General features: G+C 36.8%; 1 protein-coding gene across 5 annotated transcripts in view; it reads left to right on the forward strand.

The window, feature by feature from the left end:
• Nucleotides 1–23,026, forward strand: part of ATG10 (autophagy related 10) — a 267,080-nt gene that overhangs the window by 77,282 nt on the left and 166,772 nt on the right. For all 5 annotated transcript variants that reach the window (XM_035014773.1, XM_035014774.1, XM_035014775.1 and 2 more), the window contains one exon: nucleotides 16,484–16,591. In XM_035014773.1, the coding sequence (XP_034870664.1) occupies nucleotides 16,484–16,591 (108 nt within the window). The remainder of the gene's footprint in view (nucleotides 1–16,483; nucleotides 16,592–23,026) is intronic.

Raw genomic sequence — 23,026 nt, forward strand, 5'->3', positions numbered from 1 at the left:
TGAACCATAGATTATAGAGTGAAAAATCACCAAAAATAGCCATGAAGATTCATAAATTTTTACTATTCTTTTTCCTCTTTAAATTAAAAAAAGTTTAAAAATTTCACAAGAAGTGCACATCTACTTTTGTAAAAATTTGCATTAGTATATTATTAACAATTCAAGTAATTTGGACATATATATGGTAAAGTGTTTAAGTCCCTGCCAGCCACCTCTCACCTCCTCTGCCAACTCCCAGTCCCAAACTTCAGAGAAAGCAAGTGTTAACAGTTTGGAGAGTAAACTTCAAAATCTCTTTCTATGAATTTATATGTGTGGTTATTATTTATTATATACATTATTATGATATTATTAATTTCTAACACTTATTGAGTGATTGCTATGTATCAGACACTGATCCTTTTTGTATATTAATTCATTTAATCCTCAGATAACCTCCCTTTGAGGGATTTTATAGAGGGAGGAAGGAAGGCCAAGAAAAGTTAAGCAACTTGCCTAAGGTAACAAGCCAAATTTATATCCCAGGAAGTCTGTTTTGGAGCTCATGTGTTCTCTCATCACACTATCCTGCCTATTCTGCAGGTAACATACACATATATGTTTTCTTTTTCCATGTGTCTGGAATCAGTCATTCCACGTGATTATTCTTCAAGTAGTTTTTTTAACTTAATATTCAGAGATCATTCCATCTCAGTAACTTACCTCTCCCATTTATTTTAATTATTCCATTTTATTCTCTTTTTCACATGTACCATAATTTAAGCAGTCCCCTATTGATGAGCATTTAATTTGCTCTAACAAATGATAATTTAAAAATATCCACGCAGAGAGCAGTTTTCATGTGTGCTTATATATTTCTGTAGAATAAACAGTTCAAAATGGAATTGCTGAATGAGAGACTATTCTCACTTTGCATTTTGACAGATACTACAAAATTAGCACAGTTATCACTCCCTTCTTGAAAATACTCTTTGCTTAGCATCTGGGACACTGACTTATCAGTGTCATTCTCCCTTGAGACTGCTTCTTTTTAGCTTCCTCTGTTGGTTCCTCCTCATCTCCCAACTGAACACTGGAGTGCCCCAGGGCTCAATCTTTGGATTTCTTTTCTTCTCTAGTTAGACTCGCTCTCTAGGATATCTTGTATAGCTCCTTGGCTGTAAATACTATGTATTCACTGATGACTCTTAAAATTGTATTTTTGATGCCTATCATGTCCCTGAACTTCCCAGTTTTTATATCCAGCAACCTAACTGACATTCCATTTGTATACATGGCATTGTACATTTAACTCATTTTTACTTAACCTTTTCCCTCTCTACCCCAACCTGCTTCTTCTACAAACTTCCCTATCTCAAGAAATATTAGCTTCCAATTGCTCAGGACAAGAACCTGAGGTTCTTTTTGACTCCTTTCTTTCTTGTGCATCCATGTTTAATCCATTAGTAAGTCCTACTAACTGAATCTGCAAAATACATCCATAATCAACCACTTCTCACCACCTGGACTGCGCCACTTTAGCCCAGGCTGTGTCATTTCTCGCCTGGCTTATTGCAATAGCTTCCTAATTATTGCCTATTTAGAATCTGGTCTTTAAACAGCAGCTAGAGTGATCTTTTAAGAATGTGAGTCCCGTTGTAGAACTCTGTGGCTCAGAGCCCTCCAGTAACTTCCAGTTTTAGGAATAAAATCCAAGCTTTGTTCATGACTTCCAAGGCCTAACTGGCCCCTATACCCTTTCTGTCATTCCCTAGTCTTACATTCTACCATTCTCTTATTCTGTCATTCTGCTCCAGCCATACTAAGATGCCTGCTGTTTATACCATGGGGCCTTGGCACTTCCCATTCCTACTGTCTAGTGTGTTCTTCCCCTAGATAGATTTATGACTTATTCCCTTACTTTTGTTAGATCATTGCTTACCTTACCAGTGAGGACCTGCTACCTACCTACCTTATGTAAAATAGCATCTAACTCCCGGATAATTGTCAATCCCCCTTACCCTAATTTATTTTTATTGCACTTAAAACCACCTACTTTATGTATTTAGTTCTTTGTTATCCCCTCCACCCTGTACTCTGTCCTCCAGAATGCAAGCTCCATGAGGAGAGGAACCTTTGACTGTGTTGTTCACTGCTGTATCTCTGGGGCATAGTAGAATACATATATGAAGTAGGTGCTAATAGTATTTGATGAATGAACAAGAATGTGGACAAAATTTCTCTCCAAACACACTGTAGCAATTAATTTTCTCATCAAAAAGTATATGAGTATGCCCATTTTCTCATACTGTAAGAAATTAGATATTGCTGATCTTTAATTTTTTTCATTCTCAAAGGTAGAAAATGATATATTGTTTTGATTTGCATTTTCCTCATTACACTGATGTTGAGCATATTTTCATATGCTTATTGGTCACTGGTATTTCTTCTAGGAATTTTTTGTTTATGTCCTGTGTCTCTTTTACTGTAGGGTTGTTTATCTCTGTAATATTGATTCATAGGAATAACTTATATATTATGACTATCAATCCTTCATTTCCTATATGTATTGCAAATATTTTTTCCTAGACTGTCACTTCTCTTTTAACTTTGTTAATAGTATCATTTGTCATATAGGAGTTTTAAATTTTTAATAAGTCTGCCACTATTTTGCTTTATGGCTTCTGGGTTGGTGTTTTGCTCAGGAAATCCTCCCTAACTTCCAATTCTGAAAATATTCTTTTATTTTCCTCTAGACCTTTATTATTTTATTTTTTTATATTTAGGACTTTAATCCATCTGGAATTTATTTTGGAGATTTTGTGGGATAGTAATATAGTTTATTTATTTTATTTAATAGTGAACCAGTTGACTTCATGTTTATTATTGACTCATCCATTCTTCCATCTATGATCCAATTTTTTTATTATATATTAAATTCTAACATGAGTCTACTTCTAGACTCCATGGTCTAATCCTTGATCTATTTTTCTTCTCTGTCACAAAAACATAGATTTTAATTATTGCTAGTGCTCTTTAGTTAATTTTGATATCTGATAATTATACCATTCATTGCTCTTTTTTAAAAAAATTGACTACTCCTGTAGATTTTTTTTTAACATAAATTTTAGAATCATTTTACAAATTTCATAAAAAAACTTGTTGGGATTTTTTCACGGTCTACAGTAAATTTGTAGTGTTTTCCTGACATGGTAGGTATATTCCTTGAATATTTGACATTTTTTGTTCATGGAATGGTGCATTTTATCTTTATGATTTTAATTGATTATTGCTACATTTGTAAAATTATTGATTTTTATATGTTGATCTTTTTCCTGGCCACTCTCTGAAAGTCTCTTATTCATTTTGATTACTTCTTCTGTTGATTCTCTTAGGTTATTTAGGCAAACTATGGAACCATCTGCCATTTTGTATTTTCTTTAACAAGAACTTTCTCCAGCCACTGAGCTGAGACACTTGTAGAGCTCACTGTGTTTATTTCCCATCTCTTAAGAGATCACTGTCCTGCACTGCCTGTGTCTCATATCTGAAAATTCTGATTTCACGTTTTTTGTTTGGTTTTCTAATTGTTTAAGATAGGAGGGTAAGTCTAGTCTCCATTATTCTATAGAAGACTCAAGAAACACTTAAAAGAATGCAAAACTTCTTGAAGGATACTAGTGTGTATTGCCATTATATGAAATGTAAATTTAAGAAATACAGATTTTAAGCTATTAGTAGGTATCTGATCATCAGTTCAACTGGTCTGTTTCCAAACCTAAGATTGGGAATACAGCAGTGGAAGAACATGATTAACTCTTGGAAAGGAAGAAGAGTTACTAAATGATGTCTCCCAAAGATTTGTAACGTAAGTGTGAGGCAAGAGGGTGTGCTTCTGTTCTTTCTGCTATTGCATTATATCAGCCCAGCTTTCTCATAGCTCCTGCCTTGATGCAGAGGCAACAGACCTCCTTCTTCTTTGAGACTTGCTCATATCAAGCTATAGGAAGCAGGAGTTCTGATAAAAGATACAGAAGGAGAGGACATTCAGTAGCAGAGCTTAAACACGCACAGGCTTGCAATGGAAATGACTATAAGGACACAGATTGTGACTCATTCTGGGAAATATGTCTGGAAACTTTTGTTACATTAATAAAAAAGTCTGAGTGGATAACATATTCCTTCTCTTTTTCCACCTCTTCCCTCTTCTCTGTCGACAGTGTGAGTTTGCCGTGTACTTGGTATTGATCCACATAGTGGATATTGAATGCTTTTTGGCAAGTAGAATGATTTTAGTAAAGTCTTCAATCTCATATTATCCAGGCCCCATGGACAAAAAGCAGTAATTGTACTACAACTGTGCAGCCTTCTCTAAAGGCTGTCAGTATCTTCTTCCCTGTGATTGGTCAAAACCCTTTCGGTTTCCAGCAGGAGCCATGAAAATCTGGCCTCGTGTGCTCAGGCTGCAATAGCTTCTGAAGTATTGGCCATTGACTCTGTCCTACCTTGGCTTTTCTTCTGGGCAAGCTGCCTCTGTGTTAGGTGCAGGAGCTGTGTGACTACTTTTCTCTCACCTCCTTCTGCTTTGCCATCTGTACTGAGTTGAATAGTGCCCCCCCCCCCCCCCGCAGATTCATGTCCACCCAGAACCTGTACCTGTGACTTTATTTGAAAATAGGGTCTTTGCAGATGTAATCAAGTTAAGATGAGGCTATACTGGATTAGATTGTTTCCTAAGTACAATATAACTGGTGTCCTTGTAAGAACAGGGAGATTTGGACACAGAGGTATAGACACACAAGGGAGAAGGCCACATGAAGACAGAAGCAGAGATTGGGGTGATGCATCTACAGGTTGGCAACAACCAGAGCCTAGGAAAAGGCACGGGAGAATTCTCCCCTAGAGTCTAAAGAGAGAACATAGCCCTGCCAGCAACTTGATTTTAGACATCTATCCTCCAGATTCAGAATGGTAAGAGAATAATATATCTCTGTAGTTTTAAGCCACCCATGTTATGGTACTTAGTATGGCAACCATGCCAGGAGGGCCTTACTCACTCCCTCTTTGCCTCTTTCCCACCCTCCTAGCGCGAGCCTTCTCGGAGTAAAACTGCTTAAACTCAGGTACCCTGTATTTCTTGAAAAACTAGGTAAGTTAAATTATTTGTACCACTTTTCAAGAATAGTGCTTTGAAATCAAAGTGACAACTTGCTACCCTGATAATTTTCTTCTGTCAGACTATCAAATTTCTTTCAATTTACTTTAAGTATAAAATTACTTCAGTACTCTTAATTCCCTTGAATGATTTGCTTAGAAGAGATAATGTTATAAAAAAGGAATTACTTATGAAAGGAATAAGATTTGGAGTAACTTTAAATCTAGAAATCAAGACAGGGAAGTTCAGAATGTGGGTCATTTATATGTTTGTTTTTTAAGCTATGATATTAGAAAAGCAATGATAAACCTTTGAGAACATTTTAACGAAGCAAACAAAATATGGTAAATCTCTATAAAGTTAAATTGGAAGTAGAAACAGAGAAAAATTATTTTTCTGCACCCGGTTTTCCACATGCCCTCTAATCAGTTACAGTAGCTGTTGGCCATTCCTCGGGCACAAATAAGCAAGAATGCTCTAGGACGCAAAACCAAATTGTTTAATATAAAAAAAAGTATGAGGGCACAGATGGAGGTCCCACATCTATGAACTGAAAATTGAAAACTCAAAATGGGCAAGTTGGAAAACCTGAAAACATTATTAAAAATCAAAAGAGGAAAAGGAGAATGAAATCCCACAAAATGCTTAATAGTGAAATTTAATACTGTAGAGATATCGGTTGAAAGTGTTAATAAGGAAAATGGAACCAATGTGATTTAAAGTTACTTTTGATGCTTTGGCTCCAAGAAAGGGAAGGGATTTAGCATCATTTAAATTGTAATCATTCTTTAAAATCCTGTTTAAAATGAACAGGCTGTGTAGGTACGTGTAAACAAATAAATGCATGCTCTCCTCAGATGAGGTCACCAAATTGGCTCAGTAACCTTTTCTGATTTGATAACTGGCTTATTTTCTTCTGCTCTTTTTTCCTTAGGGCCACTGTGCTTTGCTGTGCTTTGACCTCCATTTGGGGAAGGGGAGAGTAGTGAGTGTACTGCTCATCTCCAAAGTCAGGAAGGGGCTGGAGGTGAAAAGAAGGGGGACATGGGAGGCCTGAGAGTCTTACCAGGGAAAGGGAGCCAGGACTATTGTAAAAAAACAAACAAACAGGTTTTTAGACAAATGAGCACAGTGCCAGGCTTCTCCATATGTTTTTATTGAATGAAATACAAAATTGAAAGCCCTTAAAATCGAAATTTTAAGTGGCCAAAAGAATGCCCACTTGAAAAACAAAGTGAAGATATGCTGTAATTCTAGGGAAGAAGTATCTATCACCCTTCTTTTGGTTTAGCAACTAGAGGGTTAATTTAAAAAGGAGAGAAAGTAAAAACAAAAATTAATATTGTATACAAGAACATTTTATGGTTCTTAGAATAATTTTGATTTTAGAGTAGAAGGAAAGTTTTAATGAACTTTCCTAATTCAGTCTTCCTAGCACAGTGTTACTTTTTATTTCATGGGTTGGGTCTTTATTTTATTTGTTTTATTTAATTTTTACAAGGAAAAACAGTATATGGCCATTGTAAAGCTCTGATAATACATAAATATATAAAATATAGATGAAAATATTTTCTTCCCTCTCTTTTGACTCAGTTCTATAGTTTTTCTATATGTATATATATATGTAGAATATGTATATATATGAATGCACATTTATAATATATTTACATAAATGGGGTCATTGTTCTGTAACTTACTTTTTTCACCTAACATTATATCATGGCATTTTTCTTCGTGAGCATATAGAGAAATATCTCATTATTTCTGACGGTTGCATAGTATTCCATTGTATGGATGATTTACATTTGTTTATTGGAGCCTCTATTGATGAAGAATAACTCCTTAGTTATTCTCATAGTTATCCCTGTAACTTTAAACAATGTACTTCTACTTACTCATTTTTGGACAATGATGATTGATTTCTGCTGTGATAGATGAGGAACTTAATGTGCTTATACTGTCTCCCACATTCCTTCCTGTTCGCCTTCTGATTTTTCAATTATAGTATTATTTTTATATCATCAAGATTTATAATATTTAGATTTTGTTCATTAATTATAATTAGTTCTCTGTGCTTTGTTTATAGGTTGATTAGAAATTTAAATCTAATAGAAGTATATAGTGAGTGTGCTAATGTAAACAAGATTCACTGCTGAGCTAAGTATTGTGATAGAAGGCAGTGTAACCCTCTGATACACTGCTGCTGTAGAGAGAATATTTCAGTTAAAATCCTACAGATTCTCTTTTCGTTTCATACCATGGCCATGCTAAGAAAGCTCTTTTAATTGGGAAGAGCCAGAGAACCTGTAGTCAAGGGCCAATGGTCACAGTGTTTTTGTGTGGTTTAATTTCCAGCTCATGAACAAATGTGTTCAGTAGGCATTCACACATTAGGTCACACAGATAAAAGCAATAATTATAGGTTGTGTTGTGCAAATGGTAAAGCAAGGGGGTTTCAGCCTTTATTGGATGGGACCCAGCCAGAAGATTTAATTTTTCTTAAAAGGACAGCCCCAGCTTCCTCAGCTGGAGCTGAGCTGCGTCTCCATTCCTCTTCCCTAGAAAGTTTTGAAATGAGCGTGGGCTATTTAATAAATGACTGTTATGTTTTATAAACTCCAAAATACTATAAGACCAGGGAAGATTAGAGATGTACAAAGCTCTTTTTCAAAGGTGAAGTATGTTATATCCTCACTTTTACTTTTGGGTTTTGGTTTCTTGAGTTTTTGGTCTTTTGAAATTTTTACCTAGGTGAGTCAATGGTTTACTTACCCATGAGTTACCATGAGTTACCAGTGGATTACTTTGACTGGATCTGGTCACTCTTGATACTGACTCAGAGGCATTAGAGTAGACCGTGCCAGGATTGACACATGCATTTGGAAGGTTTAACAGGGATCAGAAATTGAAACCAGAGTTAGTGAGATTGAGTAGGTATTAGCAGTGGGCATGAGGAGGGGACACACTAACATATTTAGAATTGTGTTCTGGAGGATCTCTAAATCCTTAACAATTACTTTCCTACACTATCTAACTTTGGCTTTTTAAAAAGTGGACAGATATTAGTTTAATGCCTGATCTACCCAGTGTAATCTTTGCTTTTCAGCAGCACTGTTTTTTTTTCTTTTTTTCACCCCTAAGATTAATTGGCTATGGGCAGCTGCTGGTAGTATCGATTTGATCTCTTACTGAGGGAAAGAATAATCACCTGAGATCTGTGGCCTAGGTTTGGACTGTTCCTCAAGGTTCCACTGACCCTGAAGGTCTTGTTGTTTGATCAGTGTTGGCAGTGACCTAGAAACTTCTGCTTGTCTTAATTGCTCCCCAGTGGCCTTGCCAAGCCCTTCCTGCAGCTGGTCATTCTGGGCAGTACACTTGAGTTTGAGTCCTATATGAAATACTTTATTGCAAGGTGGAGCTGAGGCCTCTTAGATAAGCACCGATATATAATTTTTTTTTTTTTTAGATAGCAGTGTTTTTCTAGAGAAGATCATTAAACCCTTATTAAAATTCAAGAACAGAAACCCTATAATTATTTGGATAGCTGGATTCCAACAGGCATAACAGCTCTCTGGGTGGCATAGCCTATGGCAACTTGTGAGAAAGCAGACACAAACTTGTTCTGTTAGGAAATCCTTAGATCCCCATCCAATACTCAGTCAGCACTGCACTAGAAAACTTGGTTGTCTCTGTAGGGTTCTACATAGCTTCCAGGACATTTTCTCCCTAGAAGTTCAAAACTGGAATTTATTACAGCAGTGTGATAACCTGGAGGCATATGTTCAAAGGGCAGTCAGTGAAGTATTTGTTCAGTATGAAGTGTTATTTATAGGCACAGACGGGTTTGTGCCCTAAAAAAGTAAGTTTCCTTTCTAACCTTCCACTGTCCTCACCCAAACTTTCAGAGGTCACCAATGATACCAGTGTCTTGGGTATCCTTCCAGATATATTCAGTGCACACACTAACACATGCAGTTGTATTTAAATAAATGGTAGCATAATATACATACATGCATACTTTTGTGCACATTTTTCCCCTAATGATCTATCTTAGTTATTATTCCATATCAATACTTACAGAACTTACTAATTTTTTATGGCTGCATAACATTCCATTATTTGGATATACCATAATTTAACTTCATTGATAGACATTTAGGTTGTTTCCAATAGAGTGCTATTAAAGCAATACTTTGTACATATCATTGCATGAATTTTATTTCCTGCATGTGCAACTATATCTGTAAGATGGATTTCTGGGTGGAAGATATGTGCATTTTTAATTTGGATAGTTATTGCCAACTTGTTCCCCAGGGAAGTTACATTAATTTAAACTATCCTGCCCATGGCAATGTATGACAGTGCCTGTGTATTTTTTCTACACACAATACAGTGCTTTTGATCTTTGCCAATCTGATAGGTAAAAAAATGGTATCACATAGTTTTAATTTGTATTTTTCTTATGGGTAATGTATCTTATGAGTAAAACAGGTTTATTTTTATATGGTTAATATCCATATGTACTTCCTCTTTAGTGAACTCTTTATATCGTTGCTCATTTTCCTGTTGAACTGTTGGTCTCTTTATTTTTTTTTATTTTTTAAATATTTTTTTTATTTGAGAAAGAGAAAGTGTGTGAGAGCAAGTGCACGAGTGAGGGGGGAGGGGCAGAGGGAGAAGGAGAAGCAGACTCCTCGCTGAGCAGAGAGCCCGATGCGGGGCTTGATCCCAGGACTCTGAGGTCGTGACCTGAACTGAAGATAGCTGCTTAACCGACGGAGCCACCTAGGTGCCCAGTTGGTCTTTTTCTTATTGGTTTATTGGAACTACTAATACATTGGGGAAATTAAAACTATTTATATACTAACAAAATTAGTCCTTTTCTATGATATGGGCTACAGATCTGTTTTTCACATTTTGTTATTTGTCTTTTAACTTTATGGTGTTAAGATTTTTTTCCATGGGGTAGAAGTTATCAAAATTTTATTATGACTGTGGGGTTTTTATCTGTTTTTAAAATATCTTTAAAATACATATATAAATATAAGTATGAAATTATATATGTATATTCCTGTGTTTTCATCTAGCACATTGATGGTATTGTTTTTCTCGTTTAGGTCTTTATTCCTTGTTTTGTTGTAAGGTGAAAGGTATTCTGTGTAGATAACTTGAGTTTTGACTGAGAGGAGGGAGTGTTCTTTTTTCCATTAGTGGTGACATTTCCTATTATTTCTCTTCTGCAGTGACAGAGTGAAGCAACCTGCTTTGTTGTGGATGGGCAGTATGGAGTTCTGATGGCTGAAGTGTAGTTGGACATGGCACAGCGGTGGTTTTAAGTTATGAGATTAATGGCAGTTAAAGAGGCTTGGGTCAAAGCTGGGCAAGTTGCCAGAAAGCAGGGTTTGAGGTGGTCATGAAGACCACCTAAAAAGCAGTCTTGGTACTGTGAAGATGAGAATTCACTCAAGCTGAGAATTCAGAGGCCAGTTCAGCATATGGAGAGCTCCAAGCGAGCCACGGTATTCTTGGAGGTTGGGAGTTGTTTGTGGCCATTTCTCCTGAGACAGCTATGGATTACTTGGCTGACTCTGTTCTCAGAGTTTAAAATGGCAACTTCAGTGAATTAAGTAAAGTAGTTCTCAACCCTGGCTTCCTGTAGAGTCTACACTACAGGAAGATTGTGTCTTCACTGGTCTGAGGGGGACCCCGGCTAGGGGTGAGAAGCACTGTTTAATGTAATCAGTTTGCAATGCCTTTGAGTCAGAGGTTGCAGTGCACGTTGCCTCGGTGCTTCCTAGTGTGCACACAAATCATCTGGGATCCTGTTAAATACAGATTCTGATTCAGGGAGTCTGGGGTGTAGCTTGGGATTCTGCCTGTCTAACAAGCTCCCAGGTGACAAGGAGGCTGCTGGTCCCCAGACCTATACTTGAATGGCTTCGGTTTGTTTTACTCTGTGCAAAGCGTGGACTTACACCACTCCGTGAGAATCAGTAAACATGTTTCTGCCGTGATCCGGACTCTGGCAGAATTGCTTAGTGTGGTAGAAAGAGCATTGGGTCAAGAGGTCTGCTTTCTACCTCCAGCACTTCCCCCATTTAGCTGTAAGACAAGTCTCTTAAAAGTACTTCAGTCCAGACGAACCATGAGAGACGATGGACTCTGAAAAACAAAGTGAGGGTTCTAGAGGGGAGGGGGGTGGGAGGATGGGTTAGCCTGGTGATGGGTATTGAGGAGGGCACATTCTGCATGGAGCACTGGGTGTTATGCACAAACAATGAATCCTGGAACACTACATCAAAAACTAATGATGTAATGTATGATGATTAACATAACAATAAAAAATTAAAATTATTTAAGCAAAAAAAAAAAAGTACTTCAGTCCTTCACCCTCTTATCTCTAAAACTAGAGGGTTGAACTGGATAAATTGCAAGGTTCCCTTTGTTCCTACCTCTCCTGTTCTGGTCCAGGGTGTTTTCAGGGACTAGGGACCAGGGACCAGGTTTTTATGTGGAACTAGACTCTGTAGTTAGGACCCTTTCTTCCCCAGAGCCTGGGGCCTAGGCCCTAACTTTGGATTGATTGGGGGAAATAAAACTAACACATGTTAAAAAATTAAAGAAAACTTTTTTTTTTTAAAGATTTTATTTATTTGAGAGAGAGGGAGAGAGCACAAGTGGGGGGAGGGACAGAGGGAGAGAGAAAAGCAGACTCCCCACTGAGCGGGCAGCCTGACATGGGGCTCGATCCCGATCAGGACCTAAGCTGAAGGCAGACACTTAACCGACTGAGCCACCCAGGCGCCCCCCAAAATGAAAGAAAACAACGTTGAATTGTAAGCTATCATAAGTACAGAAAGAATGCAGGGAAGCTAGAGTTGAGTGTCTACCAGAAAAGTCAGTCGAGATTTGAGTCAATTATCATTTATTGGGCCAGATGGACTGTAGTGCTAGTTCAGGGGGCAGTTCTCATGCTTTTATGTTTGCTTGTTTCTACAAAAACAACCTTCAAAACAGTGAAGAACAAAACATATTTTTCTGCCTTAAATTAAAACAGTGTAGGAGAAAGGCCTACTTTCATGGAAGTAAATGTTTGAAAGGAAGCTAAGTTGCTATAAACTGTTTTTTTTTCTATTTTTAATTTTTCAAGGCTAATTTTGACTGTTGAGAGATTGATACCAAAAAGAAAATTACTGTGACCAGATAGAGGCTGAGTCAAAAACCCTTGTGCATTTCCCTATAGACACTAATAAGTAGCATCAGAAATTACCTAAAATAGAAATAAAATCCCTTAAATTATAAGTAATATTAAAAATGACATATTTCTCTATCTTAATTCATTGGAAAAGAGATCAGATAATACATTTAGATTTTATAACATAGGTGCATAGGAATTTTGGACTTAACCTCTTGATGTCAAAGGAAGTGTATTTTGCCTTGTAATTAGGGTTTTACTAAATTATAGTTTGCCTTAAGAAGTTGTATGATCAGTGCTCATGAAATAGAATAGTTGCTCTAATTTGATGAATCAGATTCAGTACACAGTTTAGTTCTAACTCTTCTCTGAATATCTTGAGGTTTTTTTTCCTCTATAGCTAGATTATTTTTAAATTGCAGACTGTTTTTACTTTTTGTCTCACAATCACCTACCTTTATGGCTTTACTATATTTGGCAAATCTTCTATATAATCAGCTACTGATTATTATAATGAAAGTAATCATATAATACAGTAGAAATCATGTAGTTTGTTTATTCATTCGAGTCAAACTGTTTTATTGTTTAAGAGACTCTTTCTGTGGTCATAGGAGGCTCATTCTTAACAGTAGGAAAATCTCATCTAGTTTTAAACTAATAACATAACATAGGTCATTTTATAGAAAGATTATTTTAGTTGCAAGTGACAGAAAACCCAATCCAAATGGGGTGAAGTCAAGAAAGGACTTTTTGGGGCCATGTAACTGAAAAATTTGAGCGTGGAACTAGCTTTAGGTATGGTTGGTGTGAACAGTGTCATCAAGATCTGGTCTTTCTGCATCTCATGCACTGCTTTCTGCACTGGCTTCATTCTCAGGCTCCATTTGATTACATGATGGCTGCCAAAACTGCCAAGGCTTTATCTTCCTGGTTCAAATCCAGTAGAAAAGAGAATATCCTCCCCTATCCCCTAATCCAAGTCCTGAACTGTGTTTCATTGGCCCTGAGTAGATTTTTTTTACCGTCCTGAGTCTCTGAGGCCAACAGGACTGATGCTCTTACTGGCCAGTTCAGAGTATTGTGATCATTCCTGTAGTAGGGGGCCATGTCCACACTGATAGGGGGAAGGGAATGATTCCTTAGAAGAAAATTAGCTACTGTTTAAGAAGAAGCGGAAATAGATACCCGGTGTAAAAAGCAACAGCAACAACTACAATCCCTACATATATCTTTCTCAGTTTAAGCCGATATTAAAAGTCATTTATGTTGTCTAGATACAAAGATTTCAGTGGTTGAAGGCCCTCAGGTATGCTTTGCATTTGGATGATGCAGAGCTAGAATTTAAAACAATAATTCCATCTACAAAATGTATCATATTGGGGTGCCTGGGTGGCTCCGTCAGTTGAGCGTGGGACTCTTGGTTTCTGCTTGGGTCATGTTCTGGATGTTGTGAGACTGAAACTCCCATGGGTTCCACTCTGGCACAGAGTCTGCTTGAGATTCTCTCCCTCCCCCTCTGCCCCTCCTCCTGCTCAAGCTCTTGTGCTCTCTCTCTCAAATAAATAAATAAAATAAGATACTTTTATTTTTTTTTTAAAGATTTTATTTATTTGACAGAGAGAGACATAGTGAGAGAGGGAACACAAGCAGGGGGAGTGGGAGAGGGGAGAAGCAGGCTTCCCGCGGAGCAGGGAGCCTGATGCGGGGCTCCATCCCAGGACCCTGGGATCATGACCTGAGCTGAAGGCAGACACTTAACGGCTGAGCCACCCAGGCGCCCAAAGTAAAATACTTTTAAAGGTGATAGTATTGGTTACCTGATAGCTTACGTTACAGGGAGGAAGGGTATTTAAATATTTAACAATCTGTGGCAGGGGCATCAACCAATCAGAATAAGTTGGGTCCAGCCAGTAGAACTGGTACTGATCAGGACCAACCAGCAGGGTTCTTTGGTGAGTGCTGGTGGGATGTCAGCCCAGTTAACTGGGAGGCATTGTAAAGGTGCCGCCAGAGTTCTTAGAAAATGTAGTTCCTGTATTAGTTTCCTAGAGCTACCATAAGAAAGTGCCATGAACTGAATGACTTAAAACAAATTTATTCTCTTCCAGTTCTGGAGGTTGGGAGTTGAAAATCAAGGTGTCTACGGGGCCATGCTCCCTCTAAAGGCTCTAGAGAAGAACTTTTCTTTGCCTCTTCTAGCTTCTGGTGGTTGGTGGCCATTGTTGGCATTCTTTGTCTTATAGATGCACCACTTCAGTCTGTGCCTCTATCTTCCCCTGGCCTTCTCCCTTGTGTGTTTGTGTCTCTGTAGCCAGATTTTCCTCTTAAAAGGAAATTACTCATATTGGATTCAGGGTCTACCCTATCCCAGTATGACCTCATCTTCACTTTATTACATTTGCATAGACCCTATTTCCCAAATAAGGTCACATTCACAGGTTCCAGGGGGACATGAGTTGTGAAGGGACATTATTCAACCCAGTACACTTACCTAAAATCCAATGCTCTTACATAGTTGGCATGACACAATTTTTTTAAAGATTTATTTATTAATTTTAGAGAAAGAGTGAGCAGGAGGGAGGGGCTGAGGGAGAGGGAGAGAGAGTCTTAAGCAGATTCCATGCTAAGCACAGAGCCTGACACAGGGCTTGGTCTCACCACCCCCGAGATCATGACCTGAGCCGAAACCAGGAGTCAGACGCTTAACCGACTGTGCCACCCAGGTGCCCTGGCATGACACGAATTAAAAAAAATAAATTCAATATTAAATCACTCACAAACACTATAAAATTTTTCTTTTCTTATTGTGTAGTTAAAAACTGAATTTTTGAATCTTAGTAAAATTATTTAAGTGAGTTATGAATGGTTTTAGTTGGAATGCTATTCTGTACTTTTGTTACTGCATCAGATTAAATAATCACATTTCCTTAGTTATAACTGTTTAAATTCTGTTAAAATTTGAGTGTTAACAGTGACAATTTCGTGGAGAATTAATAATATTCATTAATATGTGAGTATGTGTATGAGGAAGTATTATATTTTTATACATGACTTTATTGAATTCAACCAAGTTTTGCTTTTTAAAAAATGGAACTGACCACAATTAGATAAACATAAGTGTATTTAAGAGCAAGTATAGGAAAGAAGTGAGAAATACAACTGGTGAAAGGCTCGGAAACCATATCTTCTATGGAACATTTGAAAATGGTGCTAATTGTCTTCAAATCTATGAAAAATGGCTTTGTGGAAAAGAGTTTAGACTCTGGAGGGCAGAACTAAAACCAGTGAGTTAAGGTTAAAGAGAAACATTTCAGTGCAATATAAGATAATATTTTCTCATTGAACTATGTACCATGTACCAAAATGGAGGTGGTGGTCATATAAAGGGGTAAAGCAAAGGTTCCTGGAAGTGCTTAGGCAGGTGCTGCACAGTTACCTCCATGTGATGTTGTAATGGAGATCTTGCTTTGAACAAGAAATTAAAATGGAAGGTCCCTTTTAGCTTCAAGATCTGTTGCAAGTCCTCTTTAAATCTCTCTTTCTATATAGGCCATGAAATCAATATTAATATGTGACAAAGTATTTCTATAAGTTTAAATGCTTCTTTTTTTTTTTTAAAGGTTTTTTTATTTATTCATTCGAGACACAGAGATACAGAGAGAGAGAGAGAGAATATGAGCAGGGGGAGAAGCAGAGGGAGGGGAGAAGCAGGCCCCCTGCTGAGCAGGGAGTCCGATGCAGGACTCGATCCCAGGACCCTGGGATCATGACCTGAGCCGAAGGCAGACGCTTAACCATCTGAGCCACCCAGGCGCCCCAGTTTAAATGCTTCTTAACAGCTGCAAACCTGAGGTTTTGCTCCATGACTTACGTGCTATGAACTGCTTGGAAGAAAAAGGAGGGGGGATACCTAAGAGAAGGGGAAACACCATTAATAAGTAAGAAAGGTAGGGGATTAAAACTGCTATTCAATGAGTACCTACTATGTGCAGGGTTTATCAGATGAGTTCCTTTATCCATATTATACCTCATGTCATTTAATATACTTAGTTTTTTATTACTCAGTTTGAAATTTATGAGAAACCATAGTTCTTAATATGATGAATTCTAAAAATAATTGGCATTTTCTTATGTATTCTTCATGTGGAACACAGGATTGTTCTGAAGGCTACATGTGCAAAACATATTTTCAAATTAAACCTGGGACAGTGGTGTCACATCTGGGAACATCTGCCCATGTACAGACATGTCTTCCCACAGAGGTAAGTGGTTTACTGTATCATATTCTCCTTTCCAGTCTTTGTGAAGTATAAATGAAGCAATTTAAATCTGTTAAATATATATTTGAAAAAAATGACTGGCATTGGATCCTGGGCCTCCTCTAGGGGGAGAATTGAACATCATTGGTTAGGGGGTATTTTCTTCTATAATATTGAAAGCAGGAATTGTGGTAAAGCTAAGATCCACTCTGAGTCAATACAGACTGTGGATCTGAAGACCACTGTTGCCTTCCGTTGCCTGTTGATTTTTCTCCAGTGAAATCCTCCCAGGACAACACAGATCTGTCCCTCAGCTGATTAATACATGGCTGGAGACTTCTGCCTAGTCTGTCTGCCTTTAACTGTTTTCTCCTATGCCCTTTAAAATATGCTGGACCTGGGTCTTATTCCTTAAGGGACTTCAACCTTGACTTGAAAATCTTGGTAAATTAAATTTTAATAAGGTGATAATGGCTTAGTGGTTTTCTGGGATACTTTCAATTTTATTTTTATCAAAATGCAAATAGCCTTCTTGTATTGTTATTGTTAGTAAGGAAATTTTTAATATATCCATGGCAAAAGTAAACAATAAAGACATATATAAAGAGTAAAAAAACTTCCATATGTCCTTTAACTGGAGATAGCCACTTTTAATATTTTAGTAAATATCCTTCCACACATTTTCTATTATATAGACACATACATACTTTTCTTTTTTTGCAATGAACAAGTCATATATCATGGAGATCTTTCCATGTCAGCAAATGTAGAATTCCATAGTTCTTTTTAAATGGCTTCATTGCATTCCATCCTATGGATATAATCACCATAATTTTGTAGAGCCCATTCTGAAGTAAAATACTTGAATTCTAAAATGGAATTGGTGGAGATCTAATTGTTTCAACACAAAGGAAGAAAATACTAATGCTTGGAATTCTGAGCATCCTGGTAAGTGGGAGAGGACACTTTTCTTGTGAAGGAAGAGCCCTTTCTCAGGACCTGTTAAATCAGTCCCATTTGGCAATCCAGCATTAGCTCCCCCCCCCCCCCCCCTGACACTGGCCTAGAAGTAACTCTTGCCAATGTAATTCAGTTTGCAAGTTATTCTTGAGGGTATTGTGTTTGGTAATAAGCTAAGTGCCCCTGGGTGGCAACTCAAATCCTGGTTACTGTTTCATAGTTCAAATAGCCAAGATCAAATCTGAGGCCAAGCATATTAGGAAACTTTTCAATTCATTATATATTAACTTAAAAAATGCACATGAAAATGGTGATTTAAAAGATGAATTACCAGTTTATGCCTAACAAGTTGGCAGAGATTGAAAAGCACTAAAAAGTGGTGTTGACAGTGAGGGAACTGACACTTTTTGGTTGATGTTTTAACTTCACACAGTATAAAGATGGGCACATACTATGAACAATTTATTCCAGTTCTAGGAATTAACCTCATAAAATAGAAATCTCTTCAACATTTTTCGTTTTAAACATTTTCTAAAAAATTTCAAACATGAAAAAGTTGCAAAAATTTTGAAGTCAATATCCATATACTCATCACCTAGATTCTATCATTAACATTTGCTGTGTTTGCTTTATTATATGTCTGTCCTTCATCTATCAGTACATCTTATTTTTTGATTTAATACTTTTACCTCGAAGTAGATTGCAGACAAATACTCATAGAATAATTAGAAATGTACACAGAGATTTACCTGCATTCATCTCAACATTATTTATACTAGGAAGAAATGGGAACTACTGAAATGTATACAATAATGGATTGGTTAATTATGGCACATCTCTATGATGGCATTTTTGATTCAGTAGGTCTGGAATAGGGCCTCAGAGTTTGCAGTTCTAACAAGTTCCCGAACACTACTGCTTCTGCTGGTCCAGGGATCACATTTTGAGAACCACTGCATTGCTCTATGATAGAATGCTTAGCATATTTGAGATGCTGTACAGCTGAGATAGTTAGTTAATATGATATATGACAGAGTCGATATTACAATAATCTTGGTGGGATGAAAGATGTCTCAGGTTGGGTTTGCCAGAAGCAGAGCCTGAAATGGAGTTGCCTGTTCAAGTGATTTGTTATGGATGAGCTCTTAGAAGAAAGAGAGTGACAAGCAGAATAAGACAAGGGATAAAAGCTAAGGAAGAACGTGGTCTCCGCTAGAAACGAACTTGGGTCTGATCCCATGGGAAGCTCTGGAGCACAAACTACACCCAGAATTAGTTCCACTTTGTGTCATTGGGATGGGTCTTTTGTACTCTGTGATAGTTACTGGCTTATCATTCAGTCATTGGATGAAGTGGAGGTGCACATAATTTCCCAAGCCAGGTGGCTCCAGTGTTACTGAGTAATTCTTCTGTGTGTTGTTATCAGCTAACAGTCAAAACAGCTAAGTGGAGGTGGGTGCACTGGTCTGAAGGGGAGCTAGAATGGGCATCAACAGTGTCCACTACCAAGAATAATGTGAAACCAACAAAACGGGATCTATAGGAAAATATATATTTAAGTTCTGTATGTATGTATGTATGTATGTATTTATTCATTTATTTATTTAAATGGAGAGGCAGGCTCTCTTTTTTTTTAAGATTTTATTTATTTATTTGACAGAGAGAGAGAGATAGTGAGAGCAGGAACACAAGCAGGGGGAGTGGGAGAGGGAGAAGCAGGCTTCCCGCCAAGCAGGGAGCCCGATGCGGGGCTCGATCCCAGGACCCTGGGATCATGACCTAAGCCGAAGGCAGACGCTTAATGACTGAGCCACCAGGCGCCCCTAAGTTCTGTATTTAGATGCAAGGAGGGAGACAATGCTGTTTTGGAAAATGTGTTTATTTTTCAAAGAACTATTTCATAGAAGTATGCCATTATGTTAACATGTGTTTTAAATGAACACATGTTAAATTTTTATAAATTTTATAAATTTTATAAATTTTAGTTTTAACTGCTAATAACAGTGAATGTCAATAGATAAACTCTATTAAACAGAAGCTCATTGGGATCTTCAATGAATTTTAAATGTGAAAACGGGTCCTGAGGCCAAAAAGTTTGAGAACCATTGATCTAGATCAAGGAAATATTACAATATTACATGTGAAGAACACTGATAACTAGAATATATAATAAACACACAAGTAAGAGTTGGAAAATCATAATAAATAGAATATTTATCATAAGTAGAATTCATTCATGATGAGAAGCATCCCAGGGGCCATAGGTAGGCTTGCATACATTGCTATGAAGAATATTTGGGGGCTCTGGAGATGTTAAACTGGAAGTGAAGACCTAGGAAAGTTGGTTGTCTTCAGATACCTAGAAGCCTGTTCTGTGGAAGAGAGAATAATAAGTTTACTTTGTTTTTGAGGATAAAACCAGTTTGTGTTTGGAAATTATTCTAGATAATTCTCTCTAATGTTTAGTGATGCCTACAGTGAAGTTGGTCACTTTGCAAAGTTGTATGCTGCCTCCCCTTTCATGATGATGTTCATCAACAGAGTGAATACAGTGAGTGGTCATTTACTGAAATGCTTGGATGCTTAAAACGCAAGGCAGATGATGAGTGAGTGAAGTGGAATGATGGGAAGTGCAGTGGAGAAGTAGAGAAAGCACGACTCATCCAATAGGGCAGCAGACATGCAGCTCCATGTGGATTTTAAAGATGAGGCACAGATCTGGATTTTTGTGCATTGGCTTAATTAAAACAAAACAAAACAAAAGCTGTGGAGGTCATGTAGACTATATTTATGGGCTGCAGATTGTCCTTAGGCCACCACCCTGTAACCTAGCCTCTATTATTAAAGAAAGGAGTCCTGCGTTGTATAAAAGACTAACCTAGGGGACCGCTGATTTCTCTTTCAAATGTAAAGCCCAAAAAGTTCCATATCTCTGCATTTCCAATTTAAAGATATTCTGCTAATAGTTGTTTCAGTTTTGTTTTTTTTAAATTTGGCCATGTATAATGTGGGAAATCAGCTCACTTCCTTGTTCTAACCAGAATCAGCCTTCTTGATTGTAGAAAGATGGCTGGATTCATGATTTTTATGACTGTAATATTATCTACAATGGTATGTAATAACCACAGGATATTTATTTATTTATTTTTAATTATTTATTTTTAAAAGATTTTATTTATTCACTTGAGAGAGAGAGTGCGCATGCACAAACAGGGGGAGCAGCAAGCAGAAGGAGAGGGAGAAGCAGTCTCCCCGCTGAGCAAGGAGCCCAAACCAGGGCTCGATCTCAGGACTCTGGGATCATGACCTGAGCCGAAGGCAGACGCTTAACCGACTGAGCCACCCAGACACCCTGATCACAGGATTTTTAAAATCAAAGCAAAATATAATGGAATATATAAGTGAAGTAATTTGTGAGAATCATAATCTATACCTTCTTTGAATTTTTAACATAGAATTCAAAATGACAGTTAAAAGAATGAGATGATATTCAGAAATCTACTAAATTTATTGGGGTATTCTTTAGTACTGGTTTGGGGGAACAGGAATTCTTATAGTTTAATCATATTAGATAACACATTTATTGAGAGTAGTTAATAAGATTTGCTTGTGACATTTCTGAGTTAGTGAAATTACAACCAAGACTCTGGCAGTTTTTGGACAAGCTATTTTCTTTAGCAGTGACTGAAAGAAATCCATTGCCTCGATTTAAAATCTTTGATATGAATGACTATTTTCACCAGGACCCAACGTAATCAACTCTGGTCCTTGAAATATCTTATGTAACACTTATTTCCGTGAATGTATATTGGTATAATACTTCACTTTATCACCTTATGATTTTTTGGATTTACCTGAATACTTTTCTTAGATAAATTAAGATTTGATCATTTATTTAACAATAGTAAAAACATTTAATAATTGGTCTGCTTTAACAAATATGAGTTTATTGTGAAAGTCCTTATTGAAGCCTTACTTATATAAATTAAATAATAATTTAAGAATGGAAGTGGGAATACAAGCCATTTATCTCAATTAGACAAATATTTGATGAAAATTTGTCATTATTAACCTTTAAAATGATATGTGTATATTATTGCAAAATAACTGCTAAACTTTAAAAATATTTTGTAAGATTCTAGATGAACTCATTGGCTAATAAAGACTGCAGTGACTAGTGTCACTCCCTCTCCTTCTGCTTGCTGCTCCCCCTGCTTGTGCATGCGCACTCTGTCTCTCAAGTGATAGTTTTCTATCATGTATAGCATTAAACCACTCTTAATAAAAGGAAACAGTGAGATGAATATTCAACATGAGTATTGACTGTTAATAATCAGTAGTAAAAATGATTAGTGCATGCTTAGAAGAGGAAAATATCTGAGAAATTCTTTCCTATAGAAAGAATTGTCTGGCTGACATTGCTTTGCATTTTCGTTTTATCTCTGACTTCTTCATTTATGAAATTCTGAATCATTTTCATAGAATGGAGATGCCCAGATTTTGCCCTTTAATTAATTCATTTCAGATACCTATATATATTTATTTTAAGTTGGTCAGTTATTTTTTGTATTATTGAAGTTTGGATTCTTCTAAAGTTAGATTGCTAAAGTTCCATTTCTACCTCTTGAAGAGGTATCAGAGATGGGTGTGGAGCATATTTTATTTATTCATTTACTATCTTCATTACTTTAGAGCCTCAGGTTGTACCTTCAGATTACATTTTTTAAAACTATGAAAATGATAGAGTCATAAAAATAGCAATAGTATGCTACTGGAAAAAGGATTTTTTGTCCTAGGGCCTTGTAGTTCACTAACTGGCACTTTCCTTAGTCCAGGGCAGGTAGAATATTATAGAGAACCCCCACAAAAACAACCTATCATAAATTCCCTGAAGCATAAAGCCGAGAATCAGTAACTGGAGATGATCTCAATTGCCAAAAGAACATATGCAAGAGAATGATGATCTTCTGAGGTAACCAGGTCTTCAGATATACTCATTTGCCCTAAGGATTTTATTAAGTGGCTTCGAGGATGAGTTCTATTTTGTATGTCCAAAATAGACTATGTCAGAATATTGTAGAGTTTTTTTTTTGTTTTTGTTTTTGTTTTTTTAGTAATGGAATAAATGACAAGCCACAGTTCTCAGTTAGTGTTAACAGTTTCTCTGTAAAGCAACTGCTATTTTTAGACTAAAGCATAAACATGTTGGTAAATGTAAATGATGAGTAATAAGCATGATTTTCCCCAGTATTTGAAATGTAATTATTAAAGCATTGTTAAAATGCCAGAAGTCTTTTATATTTAATGTGTGTAGACGCAAATGGAAGCACGTATAGTAGTCATTCAGTATTTATTGCTATGATGAATCTAATGTTGATAGATAAATAGGTTTTAAAAGAAAATAACTATTAATACAGCAGACCCAATCCCACTTCTGTGTTTTTCTTGAGGTATTTTGAAAAAGTTAAAAGACAAAGC

Source organism: Mirounga leonina, unplaced genomic scaffold, assembly GCF_011800145.1.
Source record: "Mirounga leonina isolate KUSES-001 unplaced genomic scaffold, KU_Mleo_1.0 Mir_168, whole genome shotgun sequence".
NCBI classification, from domain to species: Eukaryota; Metazoa; Chordata; class Mammalia; order Carnivora; family Phocidae; genus Mirounga; species Mirounga leonina.